Source organism: Tamandua tetradactyla, chromosome 13, assembly GCF_023851605.1.
Source record: "Tamandua tetradactyla isolate mTamTet1 chromosome 13, mTamTet1.pri, whole genome shotgun sequence".
Classification (NCBI taxonomy): Eukaryota; Metazoa; Chordata; class Mammalia; order Pilosa; family Myrmecophagidae; genus Tamandua; species Tamandua tetradactyla.
In genome coordinates, this window is record NC_135339.1 from 51,003,983 (window position 1) to 51,030,318 (window position 26,336).

Sequence of the window (26,336 nt, forward strand, 5' to 3'; positions counted from 1 at the left end):
GGAAAACAAACTAGGAATGATAAAGTCTGGGTACCTGGATGATTTCATGCGACAACGGTTAAATCATCATGGGCCACTCTTAAATGAGAAAGAAATAAACTTCTATGTTATTGAAGCTACTTTTATTTTCAATCACTGTTAAATACAGCTGAACTTATATTCCAACAAATATACTTCAAGAAGGCAGGGACTTTTCTGTTTTGTCCACTACTGTTTCCCTAGCTCATATAAAAGTATCTGGTAGAAAGTAAGTGTTTGACAAATATTTCTGGAATGAATAAATGAAGCAATAAATGAAGCAATGAGTGTTCAAGCCCAATTTCCAATTTGAATTTCAGTATCTTTACTTGTTTGAACAAATCAGCAATATGCTTATTTTTATTTGTTTTGCTTGGATTTTGTTTCTACCTTAGCATTCTCTAAATCAGGGTATTCAGGGGTCTTATTCCACTAAACGATGCATTTTAAGCCACTATTAGTTGGGGGATCCCAAAGGGCTACTTTGTCAGCCTTTTGTCTGACAAAGTAGTTGAGGAGATCTTGTCAACAAGTTTCCATTGCCTTGCCATCTGACAGCATTAAAAGAAACTAAATATTAATACTCTACACTTCAGCTTTTTCCAAGTATCCCACCTAATAAAGTGGCAATAATTAGGGGCAGAATTCTAGAAACCATTAATAATCTTAATCACTTTCTTTATCACACCATTCTATGAACCTGACCTACACCTTCTCTTGAAGAAATATGAAAGAAGAATGATTATCCCACTTATCTCTTTGACTTGAACAAACTCTTAGAGCCTTCCCTCTCTTCTTTCCTTACATATGACTGCAAGCGAACTCAGTGTTTACATGTTTAGGGAAAACTTCTCAAATTTCTTCTTGGTGAGTAGACTCCATTAGATCATATTTGCTAGAAGATTTTTTTTATTGTTCTTTTTTGCAAAAAAAAAACCTTCAGAGAGTATCTTAGTTTGCCAGGGCTGCTCACCACAAAATGAGCTGACTTAAGTGACAGGAATTTATTGGCTGATTGGTTTGGAGTCTAGAAGTCCAAAGCTGACATGTCAGCAAGGCCAAGCATTCTCCTAGAGTTGGCAGTGTTCAAGTGATAGTAGTCCTCCATCACATGGCAAAGTCATTGCTCTCCTCCTGTGACTTTCTCTGACTGTGTCCAAATTTCCTCTCTTTAAAAGGCCTCCAGTAATAGATTTAAAAAAGAGAGCCACCCTGATTCAATGTGATCATGCCTAAACTAAATACAACATCTTCAAAAGGTCCTATCTAAAAATAGCTTCACACTCACAGGCTCATGGACTAAGATTAAGAGCATGTCTTTTGTTGGGGTACATGATTCAATCTACCATTTTGAGTTTAACCCATGGACTATAAGTTAGATGCCCTGACAGAGAAAAACTTTGTATCATGGAGTAGCCTAAGAAAGCATAACGGAAAGGATGAGACTTACCTAGACTTTGTAAAATGGCCACAATCTCAAGTAGTGGAGTGAATAGGAATATTACAATAAGGTGGTACAAGCTAGGGCTTAGAGGTTGGCAAGGAACAGAATAGTACTATTCATTCATAATAGCCCCAAACTGGGAATATACTAAATGGCCACTAATGGTAGAATGGATAAAGAGTAGCATATTCATAAAACTGAATAGTAAACGGCAATGAAAATGTATAAACTACAACTACATAAAACAAATATGGATGAATCTCACAGATAAAATGTTGAGTAAAAGAAAATAGATACAAAAAATAGTACCTATTATAAGTTCATCTATATAAAGTTCAAAAATATGCAAAATGAATCTACTGGTTACTGTGGGGGATAGGTAGAGAGAGACTGGAAGGGAACACAAGGATGGCTTCTGGCATACTAATGTTCCATTTGTTGGTTTTGGTTCTAGTTATATCACTGTGTTCACTTTGAGAAATTCACAAGCTGTACTTTTTATGGCTGATGTATTTCTGTGTAGGTATGTCATACTTCAGTAAACAAAAAAACAAAAAGAATAAAAGGTCAAGAACAGTGAGGATATTTCTGAACAGATATTGTTAGGGTGTCCCTCACTGGCACAATAATGGATAAATTGACCAACAGAATAGATTAGAGGAACCAGAAAAGACCTAGGTATGTATACCTAAAATTTTCAGTATACGACAGAGATAGCATATCCTACTAGAGATAGAAAAAGTATAGTGATATGGGAAAAGATGAAAATGGATCCCTACCTTCACATAATATAGAAAATCATGGATTACAAAAGTAAATGTTGAAAACATATTGTACAAACAGACTTTATGATGACTACTTAGGGTTTTTTTTTTTTAATATGCCTATGGACAAGCTAAGATATCTGTTTTTTGGTGGTTCTAAGTGTACTGTTTGTTTTTTTAAGTAAAGTAACTTTTGAGCAAAAAAAAAAAAAAAAAGTAAATGTTGATTATGGACACCCAAATCAATAGGCCAAACCCTTGATCTTGGCATTTGCTCTTGTGAAGTTTATGTTTGTAGCAGAGATGCTTAGCCTACCTGTAGGTATGCCTGAGAGCTACTTCCGGAGGACCTCTTTTGTTGCTCAGATGTGGCCTCAATCTCTCTAAGCCCAATTCTGCAAGTGAAATCATTGCCCTCTCCCCTACATGGGACATGACATCCAGGGGTGAAAGGCTCCCTGATGGCATGGGAGATGAGTCCCAGAGATGAGTCTGCCCTTGGAACCATGGGATCAACAATGTCATCCTGACCAAAAGGGGGAAAGGAAATGTAACAACTAAGGTATCAGTGGCTAAGAGAGTTCAATCAAAGTTGAGAGGTTACTCTAAAAGAAAGATGCTTTCAAACACAAGCCTCAGTTAGACATTGCTACGTACCATAACTTGCCAAACCCCAACCAAAACCATTCCAGCCAATCCTACAGAACACCTAGCATGAAATATAAGATTCTACAATTGTTCCATGCATTAGGGTAACTGTCCAGAAACCTACAAGCTCCAGATGGGTCCCTGGACCAAATGAGTCCTGAAATGCAGAGGGGCCAATATCTCCAGAACATCAACTAGTTTCATCCTCCTATCCCATTTTATTGACAGCCTCTTCCAACATGAAAAAGTTAGAATAGACATAGCCCAAATACCCTAAAGAGTGAGAGAAAGATCAGATGGTGGAGTTATACAGAGAAGGTAGGATTTAACAAATGCATATGACTGCTGGATCATTATACTGATAATTGTTTTAGTTTCCAGTATCTTAGAGCAGCTAGAAGTAAAAACCTAAAATTGTAGAATTGTAACCCATACCAAACTCTGAAATCTTTTCTACAACTAATTGTAGTGATGTGCTTTGAAATTTATTGCTTTTTTCTATATATGTTATTTTTCCAAAAAAAAAGTCAATTGTGATGATTAAAATATATATATATTACTTCTAGCCTCCAGTGTTCTGAAGCAGCCAGAAGAAAAAATCTGAGAGGATAGAATGATAAACCCATGATAAACTCTGGGATCTGTTTAGTAACTACTTGTTGAAGAGTGCTTTGAAAATTATTGATTTTTTTTCTTTCTTTGCTTTATATATATGTTCTATTATACAATAAAAAGTTTTTAAAACATAAATAAAATTAAAAAACCTCTGCCTAAAAAAAAAAAGATAAATGTTGAATTAAACCTTAAAGGTCCTACTAGAAAATACGAGTGACTATCTTTTGGACAAGTAGGGAAAGATTTCTTAAACAAAAACAAAAAGCACTGATCATAAAATAAAAATTTGATAAACTGACTACCAAAATTAAGAACTATATTTACAAAAAATGACAAGACAATCCAAAATGGGAGAAAATAAAGCAATGCTCACAAAAAAGAATATCATCAAGAGTATATAAAGAACTCCTACATATCAATAAGAAGCACATGAAACCCAAGAGTAAATAAGTAAATGATCTGAAGTATTTCACAGAAGAAGAAATGCATGTGGCCAATGAACCTATGAAGATCTGGTAAAGATCACTAGATTAGAAAAATGCAAAGTCAGACCTTAGAGAAATAATTTTTAACTCATTTGATTGATAAAAGTAAAACATTAGAAAATACAAAGTATTGGAGAGGATGTAGATCCACAGAACCTCTTATACATCACTGTTGGTAGTGTAAACTGGTGCAACCACTTTGGAAAACAGTTTACCATTATCCCCAAAATCTGAACATTCATAAACCCCCTATGTTTCAGAAATTCCACTCCTAGATATATATCCAAGAGAAACTTTTAGACATGTATAACAGGCAACATGTACACAAATGGCCACAAAACATTGTTAATGTAATGTAAATATGGAAACAATCTAAATATACATCAACTGGAGAGTACATGAGTAAATGACAATATATTTGAATAGAGGACTATTGTGCTGCAATCAAAACAAATGAATTACAGCAACATACAACAATATAGATGAAACTCAGAAATAAAACAACAAGAATTTAAAATGTATACTTTTAGGAAAACATATAAATGCAATAGCATTATATAATAAGGAAAGTAAGGACTAATGGCTATGGGATTCAGGATAATGTTTACCTTGATTGGAGAGTTGAGAGGCGTAGGACTGGGATGACCAAAAGAGATGACACATATGCTAGAGGCAGGATGTGTCAAGATCCCAGCTTTTGCTTTGGCTGGTAAGCTTATCGGTGTTTATTTCATTATTGAAAGTAACCACTACAAAACAAATGAACTAACAAATGTACCAGTCCTCTTTTATGCAGATGTTAACAACCTTTTGCAAAGTAAAGGAGACAATTTTCAAGACAATACTTTGAAAACAAAATAGAAAAATTCCTGTTCTGTTGAGAAATACATTGCTTTAAATTTCACATGAAGTAGTTTCTTTGAAAAAAAAAGGGTGAGGTTACTTAGCAAAATGGCAAAGGGCCTCTGAAATTAACATTATATTTGAAATAAGTCACATGAACTCTTGTAAGGGAGAAAGGTGGTCAATTTTCTTATGACAAAACATTTTGCCTTCTCACAGGTGGAAGATAAGCAAGCCTATTTACTGACAAAGCTCACTGAAATCCTACATCCTTCATAAAACATAATGTGCAAACCCTATTGTCATTCTGTCAAGCTCCCTAGAGAAAAATCTGTCTTTACAGAGAGGTAATACAGCATTGTGGTTAAATATTGAGGCTTCTGAGTAAAAAAAAAAAAAAAAGAAAAGAAAATAAGTTACATAGTGCTAGGTACTGTTCTAAATGCTTTACACATAGCAACCTATTAATCTCTACAACAACCTTAAGAGGAGGTTCTATTATTATCTCCATTTACATATGAGGAAACAGAGGTATGGAGAGGTTAAATAACCAGCATCAGGTCACAGCTAATAAATGCAGAACCGGAATTTGAACCCAGGAAGTCGGGTTCCTAAGCTCATACACTTATGGAGCACCAAGCCTTTAGTAACTTACTGTTATCATATGATCAGCTCTGTTCTGCTCCCTATGGTCAGAAATAATGCTTGATATCCTGGGATACAGCAGGAGAGCTGACTTGAGAGTAATCTGGGTTTCAAGCCTGGCTCTGAAATTGATGCTTGACCTGCACCTGGTCAAGGCCATTGCCTCTCCCTGATCCTTAGTTTCCTCCTTTGTGAAATCAGGAGTTAGACCTGATGATCTCTAAGGCCCTTCCAGTGCTAGTGTTTTATGAGCCTGGGATTCCTGGCTTGATTACTGGCAGCCCAGGCCATACTGGCTCTTGCTGGGCCAAAGCTGGCCTCTCCTGCTGGGTTCAGTGTTTCACATTTGGCCTAGCACCCCATAAATAAGAGAAAAAGAGCAAGGGAAACTATCCTCCTGAGAGATCAGGAGAGATCCCATGGCTACTCTGTATGCTGTGAAGAACTTATAGTCATTAACCACAGACCTGGCTACCTGCCAAGTGAAGGATGGAAGGAAACTAGACTAAGGGGAGAAATGAACTCACAAAACCTGGCTATTTTCAAATTAAAAGGGCATCTCTGAGTACTTAAAGAACTGACAATGTTATTACAACAAGATGAACTAGGTTCTTAAAAAACTGATTGAAGACAGGGAGTGCAGAAGACAGGGAGTGCAGGCTAAATGTGATAAAATAGACGCTGACCAAGGTTATTTACAAATGAGAAGATGATGGAATAAATGAAAGACAGCACAGGAATGTCTGTCTCCACCCTCCCACAATGAACTCTTCCAGGGCAGGAAGCTATGCTTCCCAGGTACCCCAAAGGCATCTGGGGTCAGCTCGCACTGACAGAGCTCCTACTATGGGGCAGGCATTACCAGAAATATATATATTTAAATTTATGTTAGAGATGAGGAGACAGAGTCTACAGAGACCCAGATTCTAGTTCTGTATCTTCTATCAATAGTTATGTGAAACTTTCCGGGTTTTGGCTGGAAAAGGTTACCGAAGAGGGGCATCCCAGGTGAAAAATTCTATAGCTCATAAAGTTACCAAACAGTTATTATATACTCACCTAGAGAAGCATTCATGCTGGACCAGTTGAATTTATTTCTTCTTTAGGCCATTGAAATTCACTGGTGTCCATTGTGCTGGGTGCATAATATATGAATCCAAGAGAAAGACCATTATAGACTTTGGCCTCAGTAGCTTTTCTGATTCTTTTCCAAGTGGTACCATGCAGGAGTACCAAAGGTGGTTGTACATGTCACACTCTGTTCAAGAGCATCTGGCCAAGGTAGGGGACAATGGGACTAAATTCCAATCTGCCCTCTGGCATGAGCTTTTTGCCCACAGGGATGAGTCCAAAGAAGGGCATCTTTTTCTAATCCACACAAAGGTGCATTATGGGTTCATGTGTGCCTCTAAACTGCCCATCACAACTGCAGGAAAGCAGTGGTCATGACTGTGACTGTGAAGCAATGGCCAAGTTTGTGTTCCAGTTTATGCTGTATACAGAACTTAAAAGCCCACCTTTCCAAAAACAAACAAAAAAATACTACCTTCATTTAAACATTTCCAGAACACCTCTTTAAAAGGGTCTGTTTATAAGACCCTTTATAAAATCAATCTTATTCCCTCCTAGCCATATAGCAATGTTGACCCAAACCCGCAGTTTCTTTTTTTTTTGGAGTGCATGGGTCAGGACTCAAACCCATGTCTCCTGCATGGTGGGTGAGAATTCTACCACTGAACTACCAAGACATCTATCAGCAGGCTCTTGAATGAACTGTTTCCAGAATCTCAGTGCAAGCCCAAGGGATGCAATGGAAAATGAGGACAGCCATAAATGAAAAATGGTGACAGCCATTCAAGGTAATTCCTTGGGAAGGAACAACCCTCATTTAGCTGAGCTGCCCTGGTGCTTAAATCTATTTCATTGTCTTAGCACTTCTGAAGAATGGTACATCCCAAAAGCTTGGCAAAAATACAGATAAACAAAAACTCTACAGAAAAAGATTTACTGAATTCTATTGTGGGTTTCTAATGTGTCATCTTCTAATGATTCTTTGCTGCCACTATCAAGTCATTCGTTTTGAGGTTCCTGATTTCTGCAGCAACAAATTAGATTTGCTTGGTTCAATTATATTATTTTTCCTTTATGCTGTGATCAATCACTATCAAGATCATTCATGCTGGATTTTCTGAGTCAGTCTCAATTTCAAATATACTGTCCCTATTTCCTCTAAATAAAAGTTACATGTTTTTTTATTTGGAAAATATGGCCACCCTAATAATGGCATTTTCCTCACAAAACATCAGTCATGCCAGAATCACACCATCATTATGGTACCTGTATTTGGTATGTGGCCATCAAAGAGGAAACTGGTTGGTCTATCCAGGATCTAAGACCATTTCTTAGCCTCATTAAAGAGAAAGGTAATGTTCAAAACTTAAATGAGTTTTGGATTTACCAATTCAAAACTAAAATGAACTTTTCCCTTGTTTTAGAAGAGAGGTTTTTAAGGCTAAGAAATTACTACTTGATGGAAGGGTACACAATCTGGAAAAACTGAAGCCATGGGGCTTTCTAATTGCCAAACTCCCACATGCTGGCTCTCAAGGCACTTCACTTCCATGCACACTATTAAAGTGTCACTGCTTATAATTTGGTGCTAAATCTTTCTAAAATTACACTATTCAACAAGGTCTTCTAACAAATTGATTCCCTATTCTATCAAATCTTTCTAAAATTACACTATTCAACAAGGTCTTCTAACAAATCGATTCCCTATTCTATCAAAACATAAGGATAAGACAAAGTAGGGGCTGGTGATAAATGTCATCAAATCTCATGTTGAAAATGAAGTTATTAAAATTAGGTCAGCATCAGGAAAAGGAAACAAAAAAGTCAGGTTTCAGTAATCAGGTTCCAATCAATGCTTGCAGCATTCACAAAAGAAAACAAGCAGCCCCTGGTTTTGTTTTGCTGCTTCCACTGTACTTTTGTGTCCCTTTTTCTCCAGATACCTCACTCCAAATGCAATCACATCCTTAAGAGCATGGAGTAAGAGAACAAAAGTTACGCTTGCAGGAAGATTTTACGTCTGCCAAGTGCTTGAATACACAACCAGCTCATTTTTTTCTCCCACTGCACAACCTTGGAAGTAGGTGAAATCTTCATTTTAATGGCATGATGATGGAAACAAACAATCCTGAATAATGTTTTTCATACTCAGGTCAAACAGAACTCTGGAAGATCACAGAAAACTTTAAGTTAAAATGGAAAAATAATTTAGTATGTACCCAGTAGTTTCAGGTACTTCAGCACAATCATGAATAAGCTATAGAGTCCGAGTCAAATGTATAGTTTTCTTTGGACTTTGTTTTTGCTTACTTATAAAACCTTTTAAATGAATTTCTAAAGTACAGCAATTTAGATATTTTAAAAATCAAACCTTCAGGCTTGGTTTCCTCCCCCTAGCAGGCTGAATCATAAAATTTCAATAGCCAAACACACCCCTTACATTAAGAATTGGTATTGTTTCATGGATCTCCCATTTCATCCAAAGGTCACACCCCAGCACACATTTGAAGAAAGAAACAGCTCAAGGACTCATCCAGCTCGACATTTGCACATTTAATAAGAGAACCTCAGCCAAGTCATAGGGGTGAGTTACATCAGAATCTTCCAGAGGAACTTCTGAGAAGTAGTTAAGAGAATGGGATTCAGGCAGTACTTGGTCACAGTACTCATGCTCTCTGAATATAAAATGGAGATACAAATCTGTGAAATAGGGACGTTAATAAAACTGGCCTCTTAAAAGTTGTTCTAAGAATGAAAGGAAAAAGAAAAGAAAAGCCATCTGGAAAGCAGTGCCTGGTATAGATTAAGAGCCCAGCAGGTGCTTGCTGCTTCACTATTACTGCTGCAAGCATTTCAATGATGAAGAAGCATCTCTCCTCTGCCCTCCACTTTCCTGAGTTTAGGAAAGTGTCAAGGCTCACCCCAATTCAAACCCCTCAAAGAATTGGCACCACTGGGGGGGAGGTAGAATATTCACTCAACCTCAAGTCTAGGGTAAGGAATTAAATTAAAAAGTCATAGACTGGTGGGCTATACACTCTCAATTAGAGGGAGCATGTAATTCATAACTCATTAAATTAATCTATGCAAAATATACACACAGTGTTTGGCACAAAGCAGGTACTGAATACATTCCTGCCCTCACTCTCTTTTTACACCTAAAAGAACTAAAATCCCAGGCCCTATGGTGACTTGATCAAGGTCACACAACCAACTAATGAGACAGAATTGGTACTTGAGTTGTTTTTTAGCAGAAGGGATTGCTGCCTCAGGTCTATTATTGAGAGGATTGGGGTCAGGTGGTTTGGAGGAACTGACCAAACACCTAAACCCCAAGACTAATCTCCCCAACTTATAAACACAGTGTGCTATTCCTATTACTTCACCATCCCATCCCTGACTTGAGAAACAGAAGTTGGATTCCCTCTGGTCCATGGTTGGGGCCGAGGGTTCTGAAGGGCAGGGATAGACTTGAGGTTCTTGAGAGGAGGGAGCTTTCCTCTTCTCTGGCCCACTGAGGAACAGAGAAGTTTCAGGTGCTCCTTGTAAACACAAAACCTTTGCAAACTTCCCCAGTGTTTTCCCCCCTGTCTTTTTTTTTTTTATTTAAAAAAAATAAATAAGTTTAAGATTACAGAAAAAATGTGCAGAAACTACAGAGTTCCCAAGGGTTTGTATAGTCAGTAGAAATAGGGAGACTAGGTACGAGGAGGTGCAAGCATTGCCCTTCTTTGTCTTATAGGCCAAGTCTGTGTAGGTGATGAGCCTGGATTTCTGGGTTCACAGGATTAAAAAAGACCTTTTGAGTGTCAGTGGAAAAGCCTGATCCTATCATAGGCATTGCACAAAGGAGCTAAATTCCAGCTCTGGGAGCCAGGGAAAGGACAGCTAATGAGCCCTCACTAGGACTCAAGAAGGAGAGAAGGAGAGAAGGAGACATTAAAGTGTAAGCTGAAACAGCTTTAATTCAGAGAGTTATTCAAGAAATAGGTATTAAGCACTGACTGTCAGAGAAGCTCTGGACTGGGGTCTGCAGTGGGAGTGGAAGGTCAAGGAACCAAGAAGAGGTGAAATCTAAGGCCAGGCCTGAAGGATGTGGAGAAGCTAGCCAGATACAGAGGAGGACTCTATACAAGAGGTGACAAACTTTTGCTGTAAAGGACCAGATTATAAATATTTCAGTCTTTACAGGTCATATAGTCTACATTACAGCTACTCAACTCTGCAGTTATAGTGTGAAAGCAACTACAGACAAAACATAAATGAATGAGCAAGGCTGTATTCCAATAAACTTTATTTGAAGACAATGAAATTTGAATTGCATATAATTTTCACATCATGAAGTATTCTTGTTTTTCTCCCACCCTTTAAAAATGTAGAGACCATGCTTAGCTCACCAATCACACAAAAAAAGATGGGGAGACAGATTTGGCCCATGGGCTGCAGTTTGTTGACTCCTATTTTAGGCAGAGAGAAGAACATGCTCAAAGGATCAGAAGTGAAAACAGTTCTGTATGGACATCGAGGAGGCTAAGGCTAGGAGTCTGGCTATAGTGGGCAGAAGAGGCAGCCGTGGGCCAGATTACACAGGGTATGGTGAGCAGTATGAGTTTGAAATTGTTCTATGAGAACTACCTCTAGTCTTACACTTACTACTCAGAAAGAAACAAAGCCTGGAATGTGAGGAGATGGAGAGATTAGGGTGGGAACAGGAGTAGGCTGAAGGAACAGGGCTTGGGGTAGGGGTGATGTGCCGGTTTGAAACTTATACCCCAGAAAAACCATGTTCTTTAAACCTGATTCAGTACTAGGGTGGGATCTTTTGTATTAAGTTGTTGCATGGTGACATAACCCACCTGTTGTGGGTGGGGCCTTTTGATTAGGTGATTTCCATGGAGATCTATCTCTGCCCATTCAAGGTAGATCTTAATCTGCCTACTAGAGTCCTTTAAGAGGGAACCATTTTGGAAAAAGCTTTGGAACTGACACAGAGACATTTGGAGATGTAGAAAGAAAATACCCCCCAGGGAACCGTTTGAAATGTGAAACATGGAGAGAAAGCTAGCAGACTTTGCCATGTGCCTTCCCAGATGACAGAGAAACCCCAAATGTCACCAGTCCTTTCTCAAGTCAAGGTATCTTTCTCTAGAGGCCTTAGTTTAGACATTTTTATGGCCTTAGAACTGTAAACTTGTAACTTAATAAATTCTCTTTATAAAAGCCAACCCATTTCTGGTACATTGCATTTCTGGCAGCATTAACAAACCAAAACAGATTTTGGTACCAGAGAAGTAGGATGCTGCTGTTTGCAAACACCAAACATGTTGGAATAGCTTTTTAAATGGATAAGGGGCAGATTCTGGAAAAATTGTGAGGAGCTTCATAGAGAAGGCTTGGATTGCTTTGAAGAGACTTTGTAGAAATGTGAACTCTAAAGATACCTCTGATAAGGCCTTAGTCAGAAATGATGAATGAGTTATTGCAAACTGGAAGGAAGGCAATTGTTGTTTTAAAGAGGCAGAGAATTTGGCAAAATTAAGTGTTGGATGGAAGGCAAAATTTAAGAGTGATGAACTTGGATATTTAGCAGAAGAGATTTCCAAATTAAATGTGAAAAATGCAGCCTGGTTGCTCCTTGCAGCTTATAGTAAAATGTGACAGGAAAGGGATAAGCTGAGGACGAACTTTTGGGTACAAAAAAAAAAACAAAACAGAAATTGATGGTCTGGAAAATCTGGGCTTCCAGAAAGGGAGACCCCAGCAAATACTGCCCGAAGTGAGTCAGTCAGCCATTTCAGAAAAAGACCGAACTGGAGATGGAGTTATCAAGAAAGGATTTGTCTGGGCAGGCCACGGTGGCTCAGCAGGAAGAGTTCTTGCCTGCCATGTCGGAGACCCAGGGCACGTGTCTCCAGAGACCCTGCCCATGTGAAAAAAAAAAAAAAACCCAAAAAAGAAAGGATTTGTCCTACTGCAGAGGGTAGAGCACATTGCTTGGGAATTGAGGAGAGCCTTGCTGTCACCGCATTGTTCTAAGGGAGCTGAGCATGTGCCTGGGAGTCCAGATGCTGCCCTATGCTTGGAGAGGGTAGAGCTGAGAAAACGGCAGCCTCCTCAAAGTTCCCCAAGGTTCAACCCTCACCCCAGCATTTGGAGAGAACAGGGTCACTACTTAGGCCCTTGGAAAAGGGTAGGACTGTCAATTTCTAAAGCACCAAAGATGAATGACTCTCAGACTTTGAAATCTAATGGAGTGTGCCCTGTAGGTTTTCAGAACTGTTTGGGTCCAGTCACTCGTGTTTTCCTTCCAACCTCCCTCTATGGCAATGGGATTGTCTATCCTATAACCATTCCTCCTTTGTATACTAGCAGCAGAAAACTTGTTCTGAGTTTTACAGGTCCAGAGGCTGCAGAGCATTTTGCCTTAGGAAAAGACCATGCCTGAAATTGACCTTGATGAGATTTCATACTGATTTTTGTATTTGTATTGTTACTGAAATGGTTAAGGCTTTGTGATATTGTAATGAAATGAATATAATTTGTATATGGAAAGAACATTTCTTTTGGGAGTCCAGAGAGTAGAATGTGCCAATATGAAACTGTGTGTACACCAGAAAAGCTATGTTCTTTGATCCTGATTCAATATTGTAGGGTGGGGTCATATTGACTAAGTTGTTCCATGGAGATCTGACCCACCCAATTGTGGGTGGGACCATTTGATTAGGTGGTTTCCATGGAGATACATCTCTACCCATTCAAGGTGGGTCTTAATCCACCTACTGGATTCCTTTAAGAGGGAACCACTTTGTAAAAAGCTTCAGAGCTCTCACAGAGAGAGATTTTGAAGATGCAGAAAGAAAATGCCCCTGGGGAAACCCTTTCACCAGGAGAGAAAACTAGCAGGCCTCGCCATATACCTTTCCAGCTGACAGAGAAACCTCTGTGTCATTGGCCCTTTCTCAAGTCAAGTAGTTTTCTTTGATGCCTTAGTTTGGACATTTTAAATGTAAATTTGTAACTTAAAAAAAAAACTGTAAACATGTAACTTAATAATTAATTCCCTTTATAAAAGCAAACCCATTTCTGGCAGCATTAACAAGCCAAAACAGGTGAGTAGGGAGAAAAGAGGGGGAAAGGAGAGAGAAAGAAAATACTCATAATAATAATGATAATATTGAGTCATTACATACTTGGCACTGCACCAAGCATGTAAAATGCATTAGTTCATTAACACCTTGAAACACCATCAGAAATGCATTATTTTTTATACAGATGAGGAAACTGAGGCCAGAGAGATTAAATGACTCACTGCAGGTCACCCAGTAAATAAATGGTAGAACTGAACATGAATCCAGGCACTCTGCCACTGCAGTCCATGCGCCACACCAAGAAGTTCAAAGCTGTCACAGTCTACATAAGGGCTGGCTGGGTAGTCAATGGTTTTGTAGCCAATCAGAGGTGAGACGCTGACAAGAATAACTACCCCAAAACATGACTATGTATCCAGAAGCATTCAGAGAAATGCTTTGGGGTTGCCAAAGAAGGCCTAAGATCAGAAACAAACAAGAATGTCAACTATCATCACTTATATTTAAGATAATACTGGAAAGGGCAATTAAGCAAGAAGTAAAAGGCATCCAGATTGAAAAGGAAGAAGTAAAACTATCCTTATTTGCAAGATGACATGATCTTATATAGAGATAATCCTAAGAAACCTACTAAAACACTATAGGACTAACAGACAAGTTCATCTAAATAAATAGAAAGACATCCTGTGCTCATCCTTGATATTGTTAAGATGGAAATACTCCCCAAATTTATCTAAAGATTCAATGCAATTCCTATTATAATCCTAGTTCATGAACTTGGGTTAGGTGATGGTTTCCTAGATACAACAACAAAAGCATAAGCAACAAAAGAAAGACAAATAACCCAATTTAAAAATGGGCCAAGGATTTGAACAAGCATTTCTCTAAATATATACAAATGACCAATAGCACATGAAAAGAGACTCAATTTCATTAGCCACGAGGGAAATGTAAATCCAAGCCACAATGAGATATCACTTCACACCCACTAGGATAGCTATAATAAAAAAGACAGATGATAAAAAGCATTGGTCAGGATGTGGGGAAGTTGGAATCCTCCCCACACTGCTGGTGGGAAAGTAAAATGGTACAGTCACTTTGGAAAACAGACTGGCAATTCCCCCAAAATGTTAAATATATGATCCAGAAATTCTACTCCTAAGTATCAACCCAAGAGAAATGAAAATATTTGTCCACACATGAATGTTCATAGCAGCATTATTCATAATAGTAAAAAAGTAGAAACTAAGGAAATATCTCACAACTGATAAATACATAAATAAAATGTGGTATAATAATACCATGGAATATTATTTGGCTATAAAAAGGAATGAAGTACTGATACATGCTACATACAACATGGGTAAACTTTGAAAACACGAGACTAAGTGAAATAAGCCAGTGATAAATAACCACATATTGTTTGATTTCATTTACAGACAATGTCTAGAATAGGGAAATCTATACAGAGAAAGTAAGTTAGAGGTTGCCTACTGTTTGGGGACATCTGGAGGATATGCAGAGTCATTGTTAATGGGTACTGAGTTTCTTTTGGGGGTGATGAAAATGTTCTAAAATTAGATTTCAAGGATGGCTACATAATTGTGAATATGATAAAAAAAACTCAATCGTATATTTTAAATGAGTGACTTCTATGATATATGAATTATATATCAATAAAGCAGTTTCAAAAGTTTAGCTTGTTCTATCATTTTGGTGAAATGCTAGTGAAAAACCTAAAGCATCCCTCTACACTATTATTCCCTGTGGTATTATTCTTGCTATGTTATGCTATTACAAAATTCTTGCTACGTGAAAAGGTGAACAAAGAGTATGCAGCCTGTGGCAGTTAGATTCAGGTGTCAACTTGGCTAGGTGAAGGTGCCCAGTTCTATTGCTGTGGAAATGAGCCAATGGCATGTGAACTTCATCTGTTGCTGATTACATCTGCAGTCGGCTAGGTGTGCCTGCTGCAATGAATGATGTTTGATTTAACTGACGGGTGCTTAAATGAGAGAACTCAATGTAGTACAGCCAAGGCAGCTCAGCATACCTCATCTCAGCACTTGCAGCTCAGCCCAGGCCTTTGGAGATGCAGAAAGGAATCACCCCGGAGTAAGTTGCTGGAACCCAGAGGCCTGGAGAGAAGGCCAGCAGAGATCGCTCTGTGCCTTTCCATGTAAGAAAGAACCTCAGTTGAAGAACTCCTCCTCTGAAGAACTATACGTTAACCAAATAAATCCCCTTTTGTTGAAAGCCAATCCATCTCTGGTGTGTTGCATTCTGGCAGCTAGAAAACTAGAACGCAGCCCCAAAATGCAGGAAAGAAAAATATAAAAGTCTCTTAAGCAACTAATTAATTAAAAATAATATATATGCATATTTTTCCATATTTGGGGTTGTTTTGAGAATTTAGGAACTTTTAAAAATCTGTAAACTGTTATGGTTTCCTTTCTTCTTCTAAACAAAGATTTATTTTTGTACTTAATTTTTCATTAATTTTTAAAAAGAAGCTTCCCTACCCACCCATCCCCAAATTGTGTATGCTTGACTATTACAATGCCTGGTTCTGCCCTTGCTCTGCTGATCTTTCACTCTGCCTCAATAATGCCATGCACTGCTGACAGTTCGGGGTCTTGTGTCTATACTAGTTTCTTCCTGAATGGTCTTTCCCACCTCCCTGGCAGAAATGTTCAGGAGAGTGGTTTTCTAGTCAATTCTGTTTCATCCAAATACCTTCTGATTCTTCGTTGGATTACAGTGGAGCTGCCGGCTCTAAGTTTCCTTGCCTAACAGGCTCTAAGCAGGCACCTACTCCCTGCAGACTGGGTTCTGGTCTGCATTTCTATCACTGACAGCAAGTACAGATAATATGAATATATTGTGAAAATTGTTAATGATTTATATATTTATTATTTTCTGGTGCTTTAAAAGAGTCTTTCTGCTCATCCTTGGGGAAGATGACTCAGCAAGAAGAAATAAAAGCATTTCTCCTTCCCTCCAAGTAGAGCTGCTATTATTGTTTCCAAGGACAAGGCTCTCTTTACCCTTAGAAGGATGATAACGTGTTTGTGGTGCTAAAGGCTGAGGTGTTTTTCTGTGGATATCTTTCTGAGGCTTTTGAGGGGTGATGACCTAAATGAGAAGAGGCTGAAGTTGAAAGTAGGGGGGCAAGTGTAGGGTTAGGAGTTTGGATGCCCAAGCTCTGCGGGATCCATATTTAATCTGAGGCTCTGAATGTACTTAGGCCAGCTGCTGGAACACAGAACCACTATGAGGGGGACCATTTGGGTATTGTGGGGGCTCTTCAAGGCCAGCATCACTGCCTAAGAACAGCTTGACAGGGAGGACCCTGCCTGACTCACCAGTTAGTCCAGTCATAAGGAATAAAAATTCCTCACCATCCCAGAGGATGGTAAGCCCTAAGAGGACTGCTGTACTTCAATCAGCACCCAGTCCCAGCAACCAGGGAGGGGACACAGCAATCAGTCATGAGTCTAGGGGTCATTCTATGGGCAGCTCCTATACAATGCAAGGGATGGGTCAGATGAAGGGGCCACATGATGGTCCTATCCTGATTCACTTCAGGCCACATCTTACCATGGCCCATTCTCAGGGATAAGGCCTCTCCAGCTTCTAATTCACATTATGCAGGACATCTGGGGGAAAGTTTACGGTCAGGATTTTCATTTCATTCCTTGCCAAATTCTACTCAAATAGCTGGTATAATTATGGAGATGTGGAAGTAAATTTATCCTAAACTTCTCCAATGCAGCCATACAATAATTACTGAGCTGACCTCTGACAGCCATCCTATTTTCCACTGATGCACCATATGTGACTACGCTGCACAGGACTGCCTGAGAGCTAGATTCCCATCCATGTGCTCAGGAGAAAGGGGCAAGAATTTCACTATACCCATGACATGAGCCCAGCGTAACTTTAGGAATGGAGGAGGCGGCCTGGCATGTCACCATGCACAGGCTTTCAGCTTAGCCTGAGCATTCCAATAAATTTCAATTATCCCAAGGTTCAAATCTGTAGCTGTGGTAGTTAGATTCAGGTGTCAACCTGGCAAGGTGAAGGTGCCTAGTTCTATTACTGTGGACAGGAGCCAATGGCATGTGAACCTCATCTGTTGCTGATTACACCTGCAGTCAGCTAGGAGGTGTGCCTGCTGCAATGAATGATGTTTGATTTAATTAGCTGGTGCTTAAATGAGAGAGCTCAATGTAGCACAGCCAAGGCAGCTCAGCCCAGGCCTTTGGAGATGCAGAATGGAATCACCCGGGGGTAAGTTGTTGGGACCCAGAGGCCTGGAGGGAAGGCCAGCAAAGATCGCCCTGTGCCTTCCTGTGTAAGAAAGAACCTCACTTTAAAGTTAGCTACCTTTCCTCTGAGGAACTATACGTTTTTAGCTAAATAAATCCCCTTTTATCGAAAACCAGTCTGTCTCTGGTGTGTTGCATTCCAGCAGCTAGCAAACTAGAACAGTAGCCAAACTGCAGGGTGACTACATTTCCAGACCAGAAAACAAGTCATGCTGCTGTTTCAATAGCCGTCTCTGACACCTTTGGACAACACACTAAAATCTGGTTATCACCAAAATGGATATTTGATTGTCCACAAAAGCTAAAATTTAGAGAATGAATTTATTGTTCACTGGCCTCATTTATACGTAAGAGAGCTTCAGTTCAACTTGAAAGAGATAAAATATAAAATCAAGGACATATATACCAATAAAAATATTTTTGTCAAACACAAAAATTATCATTGCCTCTTAAGTTTAATTTTCTGTGCTAGAAAGTAGAAAAAAGTGTGGAGAAAAAAAGATACATTTTAGAAGAAGATAGCAGAATAGAAATTAGCAATAAAGAAACTGGGTTTTTTGACCTTTCATTTTTAATTTAGATTTTTTTTCAGTCTGATTTAGTAAGACATAACTTCATTTTTTTCCTACTTTATATACATATTCTTACACACAAATCCTTTTGTGGTTCAAGGAAGGGAAATAAATGAAGTGATGATACAGGAGCTGATGGGATTTCTGCTCTGGCCACCCTTACTTCCTCCATGTTTCATCATTTAATGCAACCAGAACTTGAGTTACATGAAAGAGTTCAGCAAGGCAGAAGCAGAAATCTCTCACACTTCACATTCAAGATAGCTCTAGGTATCTAAACTCCCTAAAATGTAAATAGGGAGAGAATTTTTTAGAAGGAAAAACATCCTTAACCACCTTTAGCATGGAGACTTGTTGAGCCAATAATTTGAGAGTTGGAGAGAGGGAGTAAGACTGAAACAGGATAAGGAGCAGGATTTTAATTTTTTAAAGCAGGGGGAGTTGGATACCAACATAGTTAGTCAGCAAGCATTAATCCTCATTAATGTCTTCCTTTCAAATTCATTCTTCTCTACACAGCTGTACAAATATAAATTAATTGGATAGTTTTGACCAAGGCATCCAAGAAAAAATTTAAAATGTGGGGTCAAGGAGTTAATTGGACAAATAGCACATTCTTTAAATGCGGGGGAAGGGTTGTTCAAGATATCATGCTATAGACTGAGGAGTAATGCATTTAAATTCAAACCACTGTAAACTTCAATGTGTGAGAAGCCAAAAGCAGAATGAGGGGGCACTTATTATCACAAAGTATGCAATAAATGGCCAGAGTGAAAATAGTAGCACTCATTCCATGCAGGGTATTGTGCTGAGGACTTTGAAAATATAATTTCATTCAACTCCTACAATAACCCCATCCTTTCCAATTTCTATCTAAAGCAAGTCAAGGACTAAGAGGTTAAACAACTTTTCTGAGGTCACACAGGTAGTGAGACACGGAGAAAGACATTTAGATTCTTACAGGTCAACTGATTCCTAACCATGACATGTTCTCTTTTCCATATACTTGGCAATATGCTAAAACCATGGAGAGCAGAAAAAAGGATAAGACCCAGTTCTCGCCCTTAATAAATTTATAGTCTGACTGGGGAACCTGGATGAACACGTGAAATCATCAGGAGACAGAACAAGTAATATACAATTAGGGTCTTTATTTATTTATTTATTTTTTAGGTGAAGGAAGCAATTCATAGAGTCTGGGGGAAAGCAATTATAATTCATTTGTACAATTAGTGAAAAGATTTCCACCAGATTCTAAACTAAAAACCAAGATACACAGGATACCAGACTTTAAAAAAATATCATCTAATTTCTGCTATGGTGAGGTTTTGAAGGTTCAAAGGGCTCTCCCTTTCAGGCATCTCTTTTAAGAAAGTCTGAAAAGACAGCTAACCCATCTCTTTTATTTAGGATTAACAAAAATGCCAACAGCCCCTTCCAAGCCTGGTCAGACAGAAGGGGAGAGGGAGGTGTGGCAACCAACCTCTCCCAGTCCCCAGAGACTAAGAAGCAGGGAAGGCATCAGTTGCATCATCTCTTCAGTTCTTTTCATTGGAAATTAACCACCTCTGGATCTTGGACTGACAGAAAGGGACAAGTGTGAGGAAGGGACAGGGGACATCCTCAGGACACTTGGTAGGACTGCAAAAAGGTTAATTTGAGGAATGAGTACTGGTATGCCAAAAATTATTCTGAAATTCACACCGTATTCACGAACCTTGTATCTGTGTAAGTGTATGGGGAACTACAGTAATGGTTCTGAAGCAATCTACTTTCACTCATCTGCTGTATTTAAATTTCCATGTTATTCCTAATGTTCAACTTGAACTGCACCTGACTTTTTAAATAGCTGCATTTTTAAGTGGAATGAAATATTGCTCTCATAGTAGTTTCATGGGGGTGCAGGTGGAGGGTAGAATTGTACAAGTCATCAGAGGGTAGCATCTTAGCAGAAGAGGACATGCAAGCCCACAGACCTGTGATGAGCTCTTTGCTCCAAAGGACAAAATTCAGTCAGAACCATAAGGTTTGCTACCATTGTGGTATATACCACATTGTTAGTATTGGAGGGGGGTGGGGGAGAAGTAGCGAGATCAGCTACATGCTTTTTGGTAAAAGCTACAGTGTTTAAAAGCATGTGTAAAGGAGGCTGACTCATTAGAGTGCATTTATTCATTTTAGAATCAGTTCATTCTTCATTAGAAAAGTTATAACATCTTTTCCCCTTCTTTGCTGATGTGTACAGAAACCATTTATTCACCTACCGGCTTGTATTGTTACCACTTGGATAGCAGTGAGAATACGCAGAGGTGGATAATTCATTCTTGATCTGGCAAGAATGTAGAGAGTCTGTGCATAAATTTTAATAACATAACTATATTACTTTGAAGTAGACAACCTGTACTGGTTTAGGCATTTACTTATTTTCTCCATTTTAAGACTGGTGATCCTGGATGGACTATTTATAATAATAGCATAATAAACCAGACTAAATGGCTCATAAAATTAATAATAAATACTATTTATTGAGAACCTACCATAAGCTTAGCACTCTAATAAGTTTCAATGTTGTTCCAAGAATTTCTCTGGGACATATGTCTAGTATTGTTATTGGTAGATCATGGAGTCTGCACCTATTCAACTTTGCAAGGTAATAGGTTGTTTTCCGAGGTGGCTGTATCAAACGAAACTCGACAGCAGAGTAAGAGAGTTTTCTTTGCTCCACATTCGTAAAGACTCTTGGTCTTGTACAATCTTTGAAAAATATTTGCTAATCTAAGAGTGTGAAATTGAGGATCAGATGCATGAAGTAATTTAGCAAAGATTAACCCAGTGAATGGTGGTGTCACATTCTATCCCAGGTTTGTTTTATTTCCACTACAATGGGCTGGATTTCAGAGATTATGGAAATATATAGGTTAAGTCTTTTTATAACAATGAGAATAGTTATGAAAAATGAAAGTGAGATATTTTAAGTAAAATAAATTTATGTAAGAACTTTCTCAGGGAAGCATTTCTGAAAGCATGATTCTAGATTAACTGTATCAGAAGTGCCTGAGAGTAGTGGTGTACGCGTGGGCAAGGTAGGTGTGGGGGGACCACTTATTAGATATGTGGCAGATTCCCAGTCCCCTCTCTATTTCTGTTTAAAATCTCTAGGGGTCGGATCCAGACATCTCAGCTTTTAACAAGCTCTCCTAGTGTTGTATGGCTTTGTTTTAAAATAAACATTAAAATTTAAGAGCCTCTCTTTTAGGGATTTCAAACTAAACTCCCCAAATACTATAAGATTCACACACAAACAGATGGATCAACATAAGCCCAGAGACAGAAACACATAAACCACTGCTTTTTATTGACTTTCACCCTTTAACATTCTTTTTCTAGGTATTGTACTATTTTTTTTCTCATTCCTATCCTCTCGCCCAACCTGCATTTGATCAGAAGTAGCATTAGGATCCTGGCAACAATAATAGCAACATTCTAAATATTCTCTGCCTGTAAAGGACTGTAAGGTGCAAAAAACAAGCTCATAGAACAGTGCCATTAATTATTTCATTTCTGTTTATAGTAGTGATGATAGCAATGATATCTATCTTGGGTGGGTAGATATTTACACTCAACGGTTATAAAGAGTGAAAATTCATAGAACTGGGATTACAGTTATAAAATATTCCTATATTTTTCTGCTTATTACTGCTTTGAAATGTATTTTCTACGAAATAGCTAATTCATCTCATGATATTTTCTGATTTCTCTTGTGAATTCCTCCTTGACCTACTGATTGCTTAAGACTGTGTTGTTTATATGGTATGTAAATATGTCTCAACAAAATCACATTAAAAAAAATTCAGTCAGAAGAGCCGGAAAGGGTGGAAAGTTGGCACCACACTGACTGTCTCAGATTTCATCTGGAATCAGGAGGAGAGACACAGAAACAAGTCTGCTGACAAATGGGTGTGAGCAATTGAACTTATAGAGAGAAGGGGCTATAGGCTTTAACTTTTCAGGCAGTCTCTGAAGTCAGCCCTGACACTCCTAAGAATCCAAGCAGAATATCTAAGTGGGTCTTTAGACCACAGAAAATACTCCCAAAATGGCCTGATCAAAAAGCAAAGACTTAATTTAAGCTCCTAGCCAATGCTTCTCAACTCAGATATACATATAATAACTGAAAAAATAACTGGTGAAGGGTCTTACATGGAAGGGGTTAGTTAGACACTGGTATTTTTTAAGAGGTCCCCAGGTTAGAAACTACCACATCAAACATGGCCAAGTCTGACACCATAAACATTGTTGAGTGGGAATACTCAATCAACAGACACTGAAATGAACAGAAATCTTCTTCCTTTACAGACTTACTTGAAAATTTTATTTCTTTCCAGGTGTTGAGAAATTACATAAGAGTGCAAATTACCTGGATTACAATTTCAGTTATATTAGGTGGCCTTCAACAAGCTATATGACTTTGCTGGTATTCAGTTTTCTTAGTAATAAATACAGTTGCAGTGATATTACCATATATTTGGGTAGTTGGCAGGATTGTATGAAATTAAGCATGTAAATCATTTAGTTCAATGCCTGGCACATGTAAGATGCTCAATAAATATTAGTTAACATGATTGATAATGATGATAAAAATAAAAATAAACTATTTATATTTCAATATAAGGGATTTTTTTCTAGACAAGTGACTGTTTTTATTTTGCAGGTTGGATTTTAAAGAGACTGTGACAAACTCAATGTGAGAGTTCTAGAAACAGTTTCACACAGAGAACAGCTGAAGGAAGCAAGATTGTTTAGTCAGGATAATTAAAGAAAAATTGGGAGTATACACAGTACTGTCTTCTGAAGTAAGGATCTGGTCCTAGAATCTGAAACTATATATTTTTTTTTTTTTTTTTTTTTTTTGAGAGGGAGGAAGGGAAGGAAAGACAGAGAAGGAAGGAAGGATGGAAGGAAGGAAGGGAGGAAGAAAGGGAAACATCTTTTTAAACATTTTCTTGTTTTATTATATTTTGTTTGTTTGTTTGTTTTTTACATGGGCTGGGGCCGGGAATCGAACCGGGGTCCTCCGGCACGGCAGGCAAGCACTCTTGCCCGCTGAGCCACCGCGGCCCGCCCTGAAACTATATATTTTTAAAGCAGCAATTCTTAAAGAGAGGAGTTCATGGGTAGAATTCAGAGGAGCAGGAATTTGGATGAGAAAAATTTTAATCTTTATTTTCATTAATCTCAAATGGAAGTTCAGCATTTTCTCCGATTATAAATATAAGCAACAAACCTCAGTAGTATTAGCAGTACCTGTGATTTTTGTCATCAATAGAAATCACAGATATTTTATTTGTGGCAGACCTCCTGAAATATTTACATTTAGAGTGACCAACTACCCTAGTGTGCCTGGGACTAAGGAATTTCCTGGTACATGGGCTGTCCAGTGCTAAACCTGGGAAAGTCACAGGCAAACCCAGATAGTTACCCTATAAATTTTCATCAGTATTCTGAAATTACAGTAGTTATCATATTCTTAAATGCCATTATTCAGTGTATTAACAGAGAAGCATCTATATTTCTATGTCACAATTACAAAACATACTTTGACAAATGCATTTCAGCATAATATGTGTCCTTTAAGTGCCTTATATTTCATTTGGTACATCTAAATGCATTATTCTGAGAAGGGGTTCATAGGCTTCACCAGATTGGCAAAGGAGTCCATGGAACAAAAAAGTTTAAGAAGGCCTATAAGAAGGAAGAAACTGGGACCACTGGTTGGAAAAATATCAGAAATGGGACTTCATTTCCTTTAGGTCTTGAAACCTAAGACCATGGCAGGAGAGAACACAGGCATGTATCTCCAAAGGATACAGCTTGCTAGACTATCAGTGGATGCAGCTATTTTTCCATTACCAAGATTTTCTGTTTCATAATCCTACACTCAGTGATCAGACAATCTCCATTCCCCATGACCATGATATATGTGTATATACTTACTTATATTGTTGCAGAGCTTAACTCAATCTTGATGGCTATCAATTGCAGTATCTGTTAGGTCTACCAGTTTCCTACAACTGTAAACAATTCCCTTAAGAACCATAATTTGACAGAGCTTACAATTTTCCAAGAATTAAGTCAATTTGTATTTTTAAAACATCGAGTTTAAAGAAATGATCAAAAGAAAACTTAAATTCTTACCGAAAACCACTGGGCTTCTGATAGACAGCAGCTCCCATCATGCCTAATTGCCACTGTTGACATATGTTCCATCAGTTTTCCACGAGGCAATAAGAGACCATTTCTCTTTTGAACAATGCAACTCCAAGCTCCCAACCCAATATGGCCAGAAGGCAAAGTTCTCACAATTGCCCTTGTCCCAGTATACACAGATTTCTTAATTTCCCTATCATTTTTACAAAATCTTCTGATTAGGAAAGTGGAACGCGCTTTTTTGCTTTTAAAAAAATCTTCTTCTACATCTTCACAATTATCAGGGAAATCCTCAAAGTGGCTCAGAAAGATCTTGTCAGGAACACTGTCAGTAAAATCCTCTCTGCAAAAGCTATCACTTGAACATACCATGTTGACCTCCTGGCAAGAACCTTCAAAGCACAAGTATTTGTCATTCAAGGTGTCACAGTGATCACACTGAGGCTGCCCGTTCTTATTATCACAGTTTTTAGTTAATTTAGTTAATTCCATCAGTTCACAGGTATATGCCATGTAATTTTCCTTTTCCTCTGCCCCAATACCAGGCAGTGGTATACAATTTCCACAATCATCCAAAATTAAGTTATCCGATAGGGTACAGAAAGTGTCTGCCATTCTTCTGTCCACTTCATAATGAAAACGAAATACTGCCATGTTGCTGTCAGAGTGTGCTCTGCCAGTCTCAATAATTGCTGATTGATTTCCTAAAGGATTAATACCCATGGGAGGTCTGTCGATTTCCAGTTGAATTCCAGGGAGCACCTTTCTTTCCAGTGGAGAAGGAATTCCAGTTTCCAAACACAGGCCTTCCTCTGTGAGAGAGTCGCACGTTTCATAAAACTGACTCTGAGGAAGGCCATGCTGATGGTTTTTCAATATGTGGTTGCAGTTAATGTTAAGGTTTTTCATAGAATCTGGCAGGTTTTTCTCCCAGTACTTTTCATTAATGTTCTCATCACTCATTATTTTCTCCCTTGTTAATGAGAGAATCTTGGGCAAACTGTTTCCAGAAGATTCTCCTTTAAGTTTGTTCAGGCATGAGAAGGTAGGAGAAGTCTGTCCACTCTGTCTGACAGTATGGGTCTTCACAGCACTGATGCCGGAGACTCTTTCACTACTTTCCTCTGAAGCCAATGGAGCAGATACCACTCTTCTCTGAGGCACAGGAATGAGAACAGAAGCTGCCATTTCTTCTGAAGTCATTTTGAGCAACACACAGATTTTAGCTTATCACTCTGTTTCTCCTCTCTGATGAGCATATCAAGATTTTTATAAAACCACTGATTATTAAAATAATCTCAGATATACAAGTCCTTTCGAGAAACACAGTGGCAATGTCTTTCATCAGGTATATTAAAGAGTCAAATTTTTCCAGTTATAGCTTCCTATTATGTGCAATATGTTTTTCTATATCAGAGTGTCAAGGTTTGGTAAACCAATTTTCTTTCCCCTGTTACTGGAATAGCAAATCCTTTTGAAAACTTTTGAGACTGCATTCTGCAACTTCTGATCCATCACCAACATGCATGATATAAAAATCCAGTTTGAACGTTTCCTGTAAAAAAGGGGATAATGTTAAACACTATGGCACTAAACATATTTTTA

The 26,336-nt window shown here is 38.4% G+C and overlaps 1 protein-coding gene across 1 annotated transcript in view; it reads right to left on the reverse strand.

Moving 5' to 3' along the window:
* PLCE1 (phospholipase C epsilon 1) overlaps positions 1-26,336 on the reverse strand; it is a 373,498-nt gene that overhangs the window by 311,765 nt on the left and 35,397 nt on the right. Inside the window, exon 2 of the mRNA XM_077125401.1 lies at positions 24,720-26,286. Within this exon, the coding sequence (XP_076981516.1) occupies positions 24,720-25,934 (1,215 nt within the window). The 5' untranslated portion in view covers positions 25,935-26,286. The remainder of the gene's footprint in view (positions 1-24,719; positions 26,287-26,336) is intronic.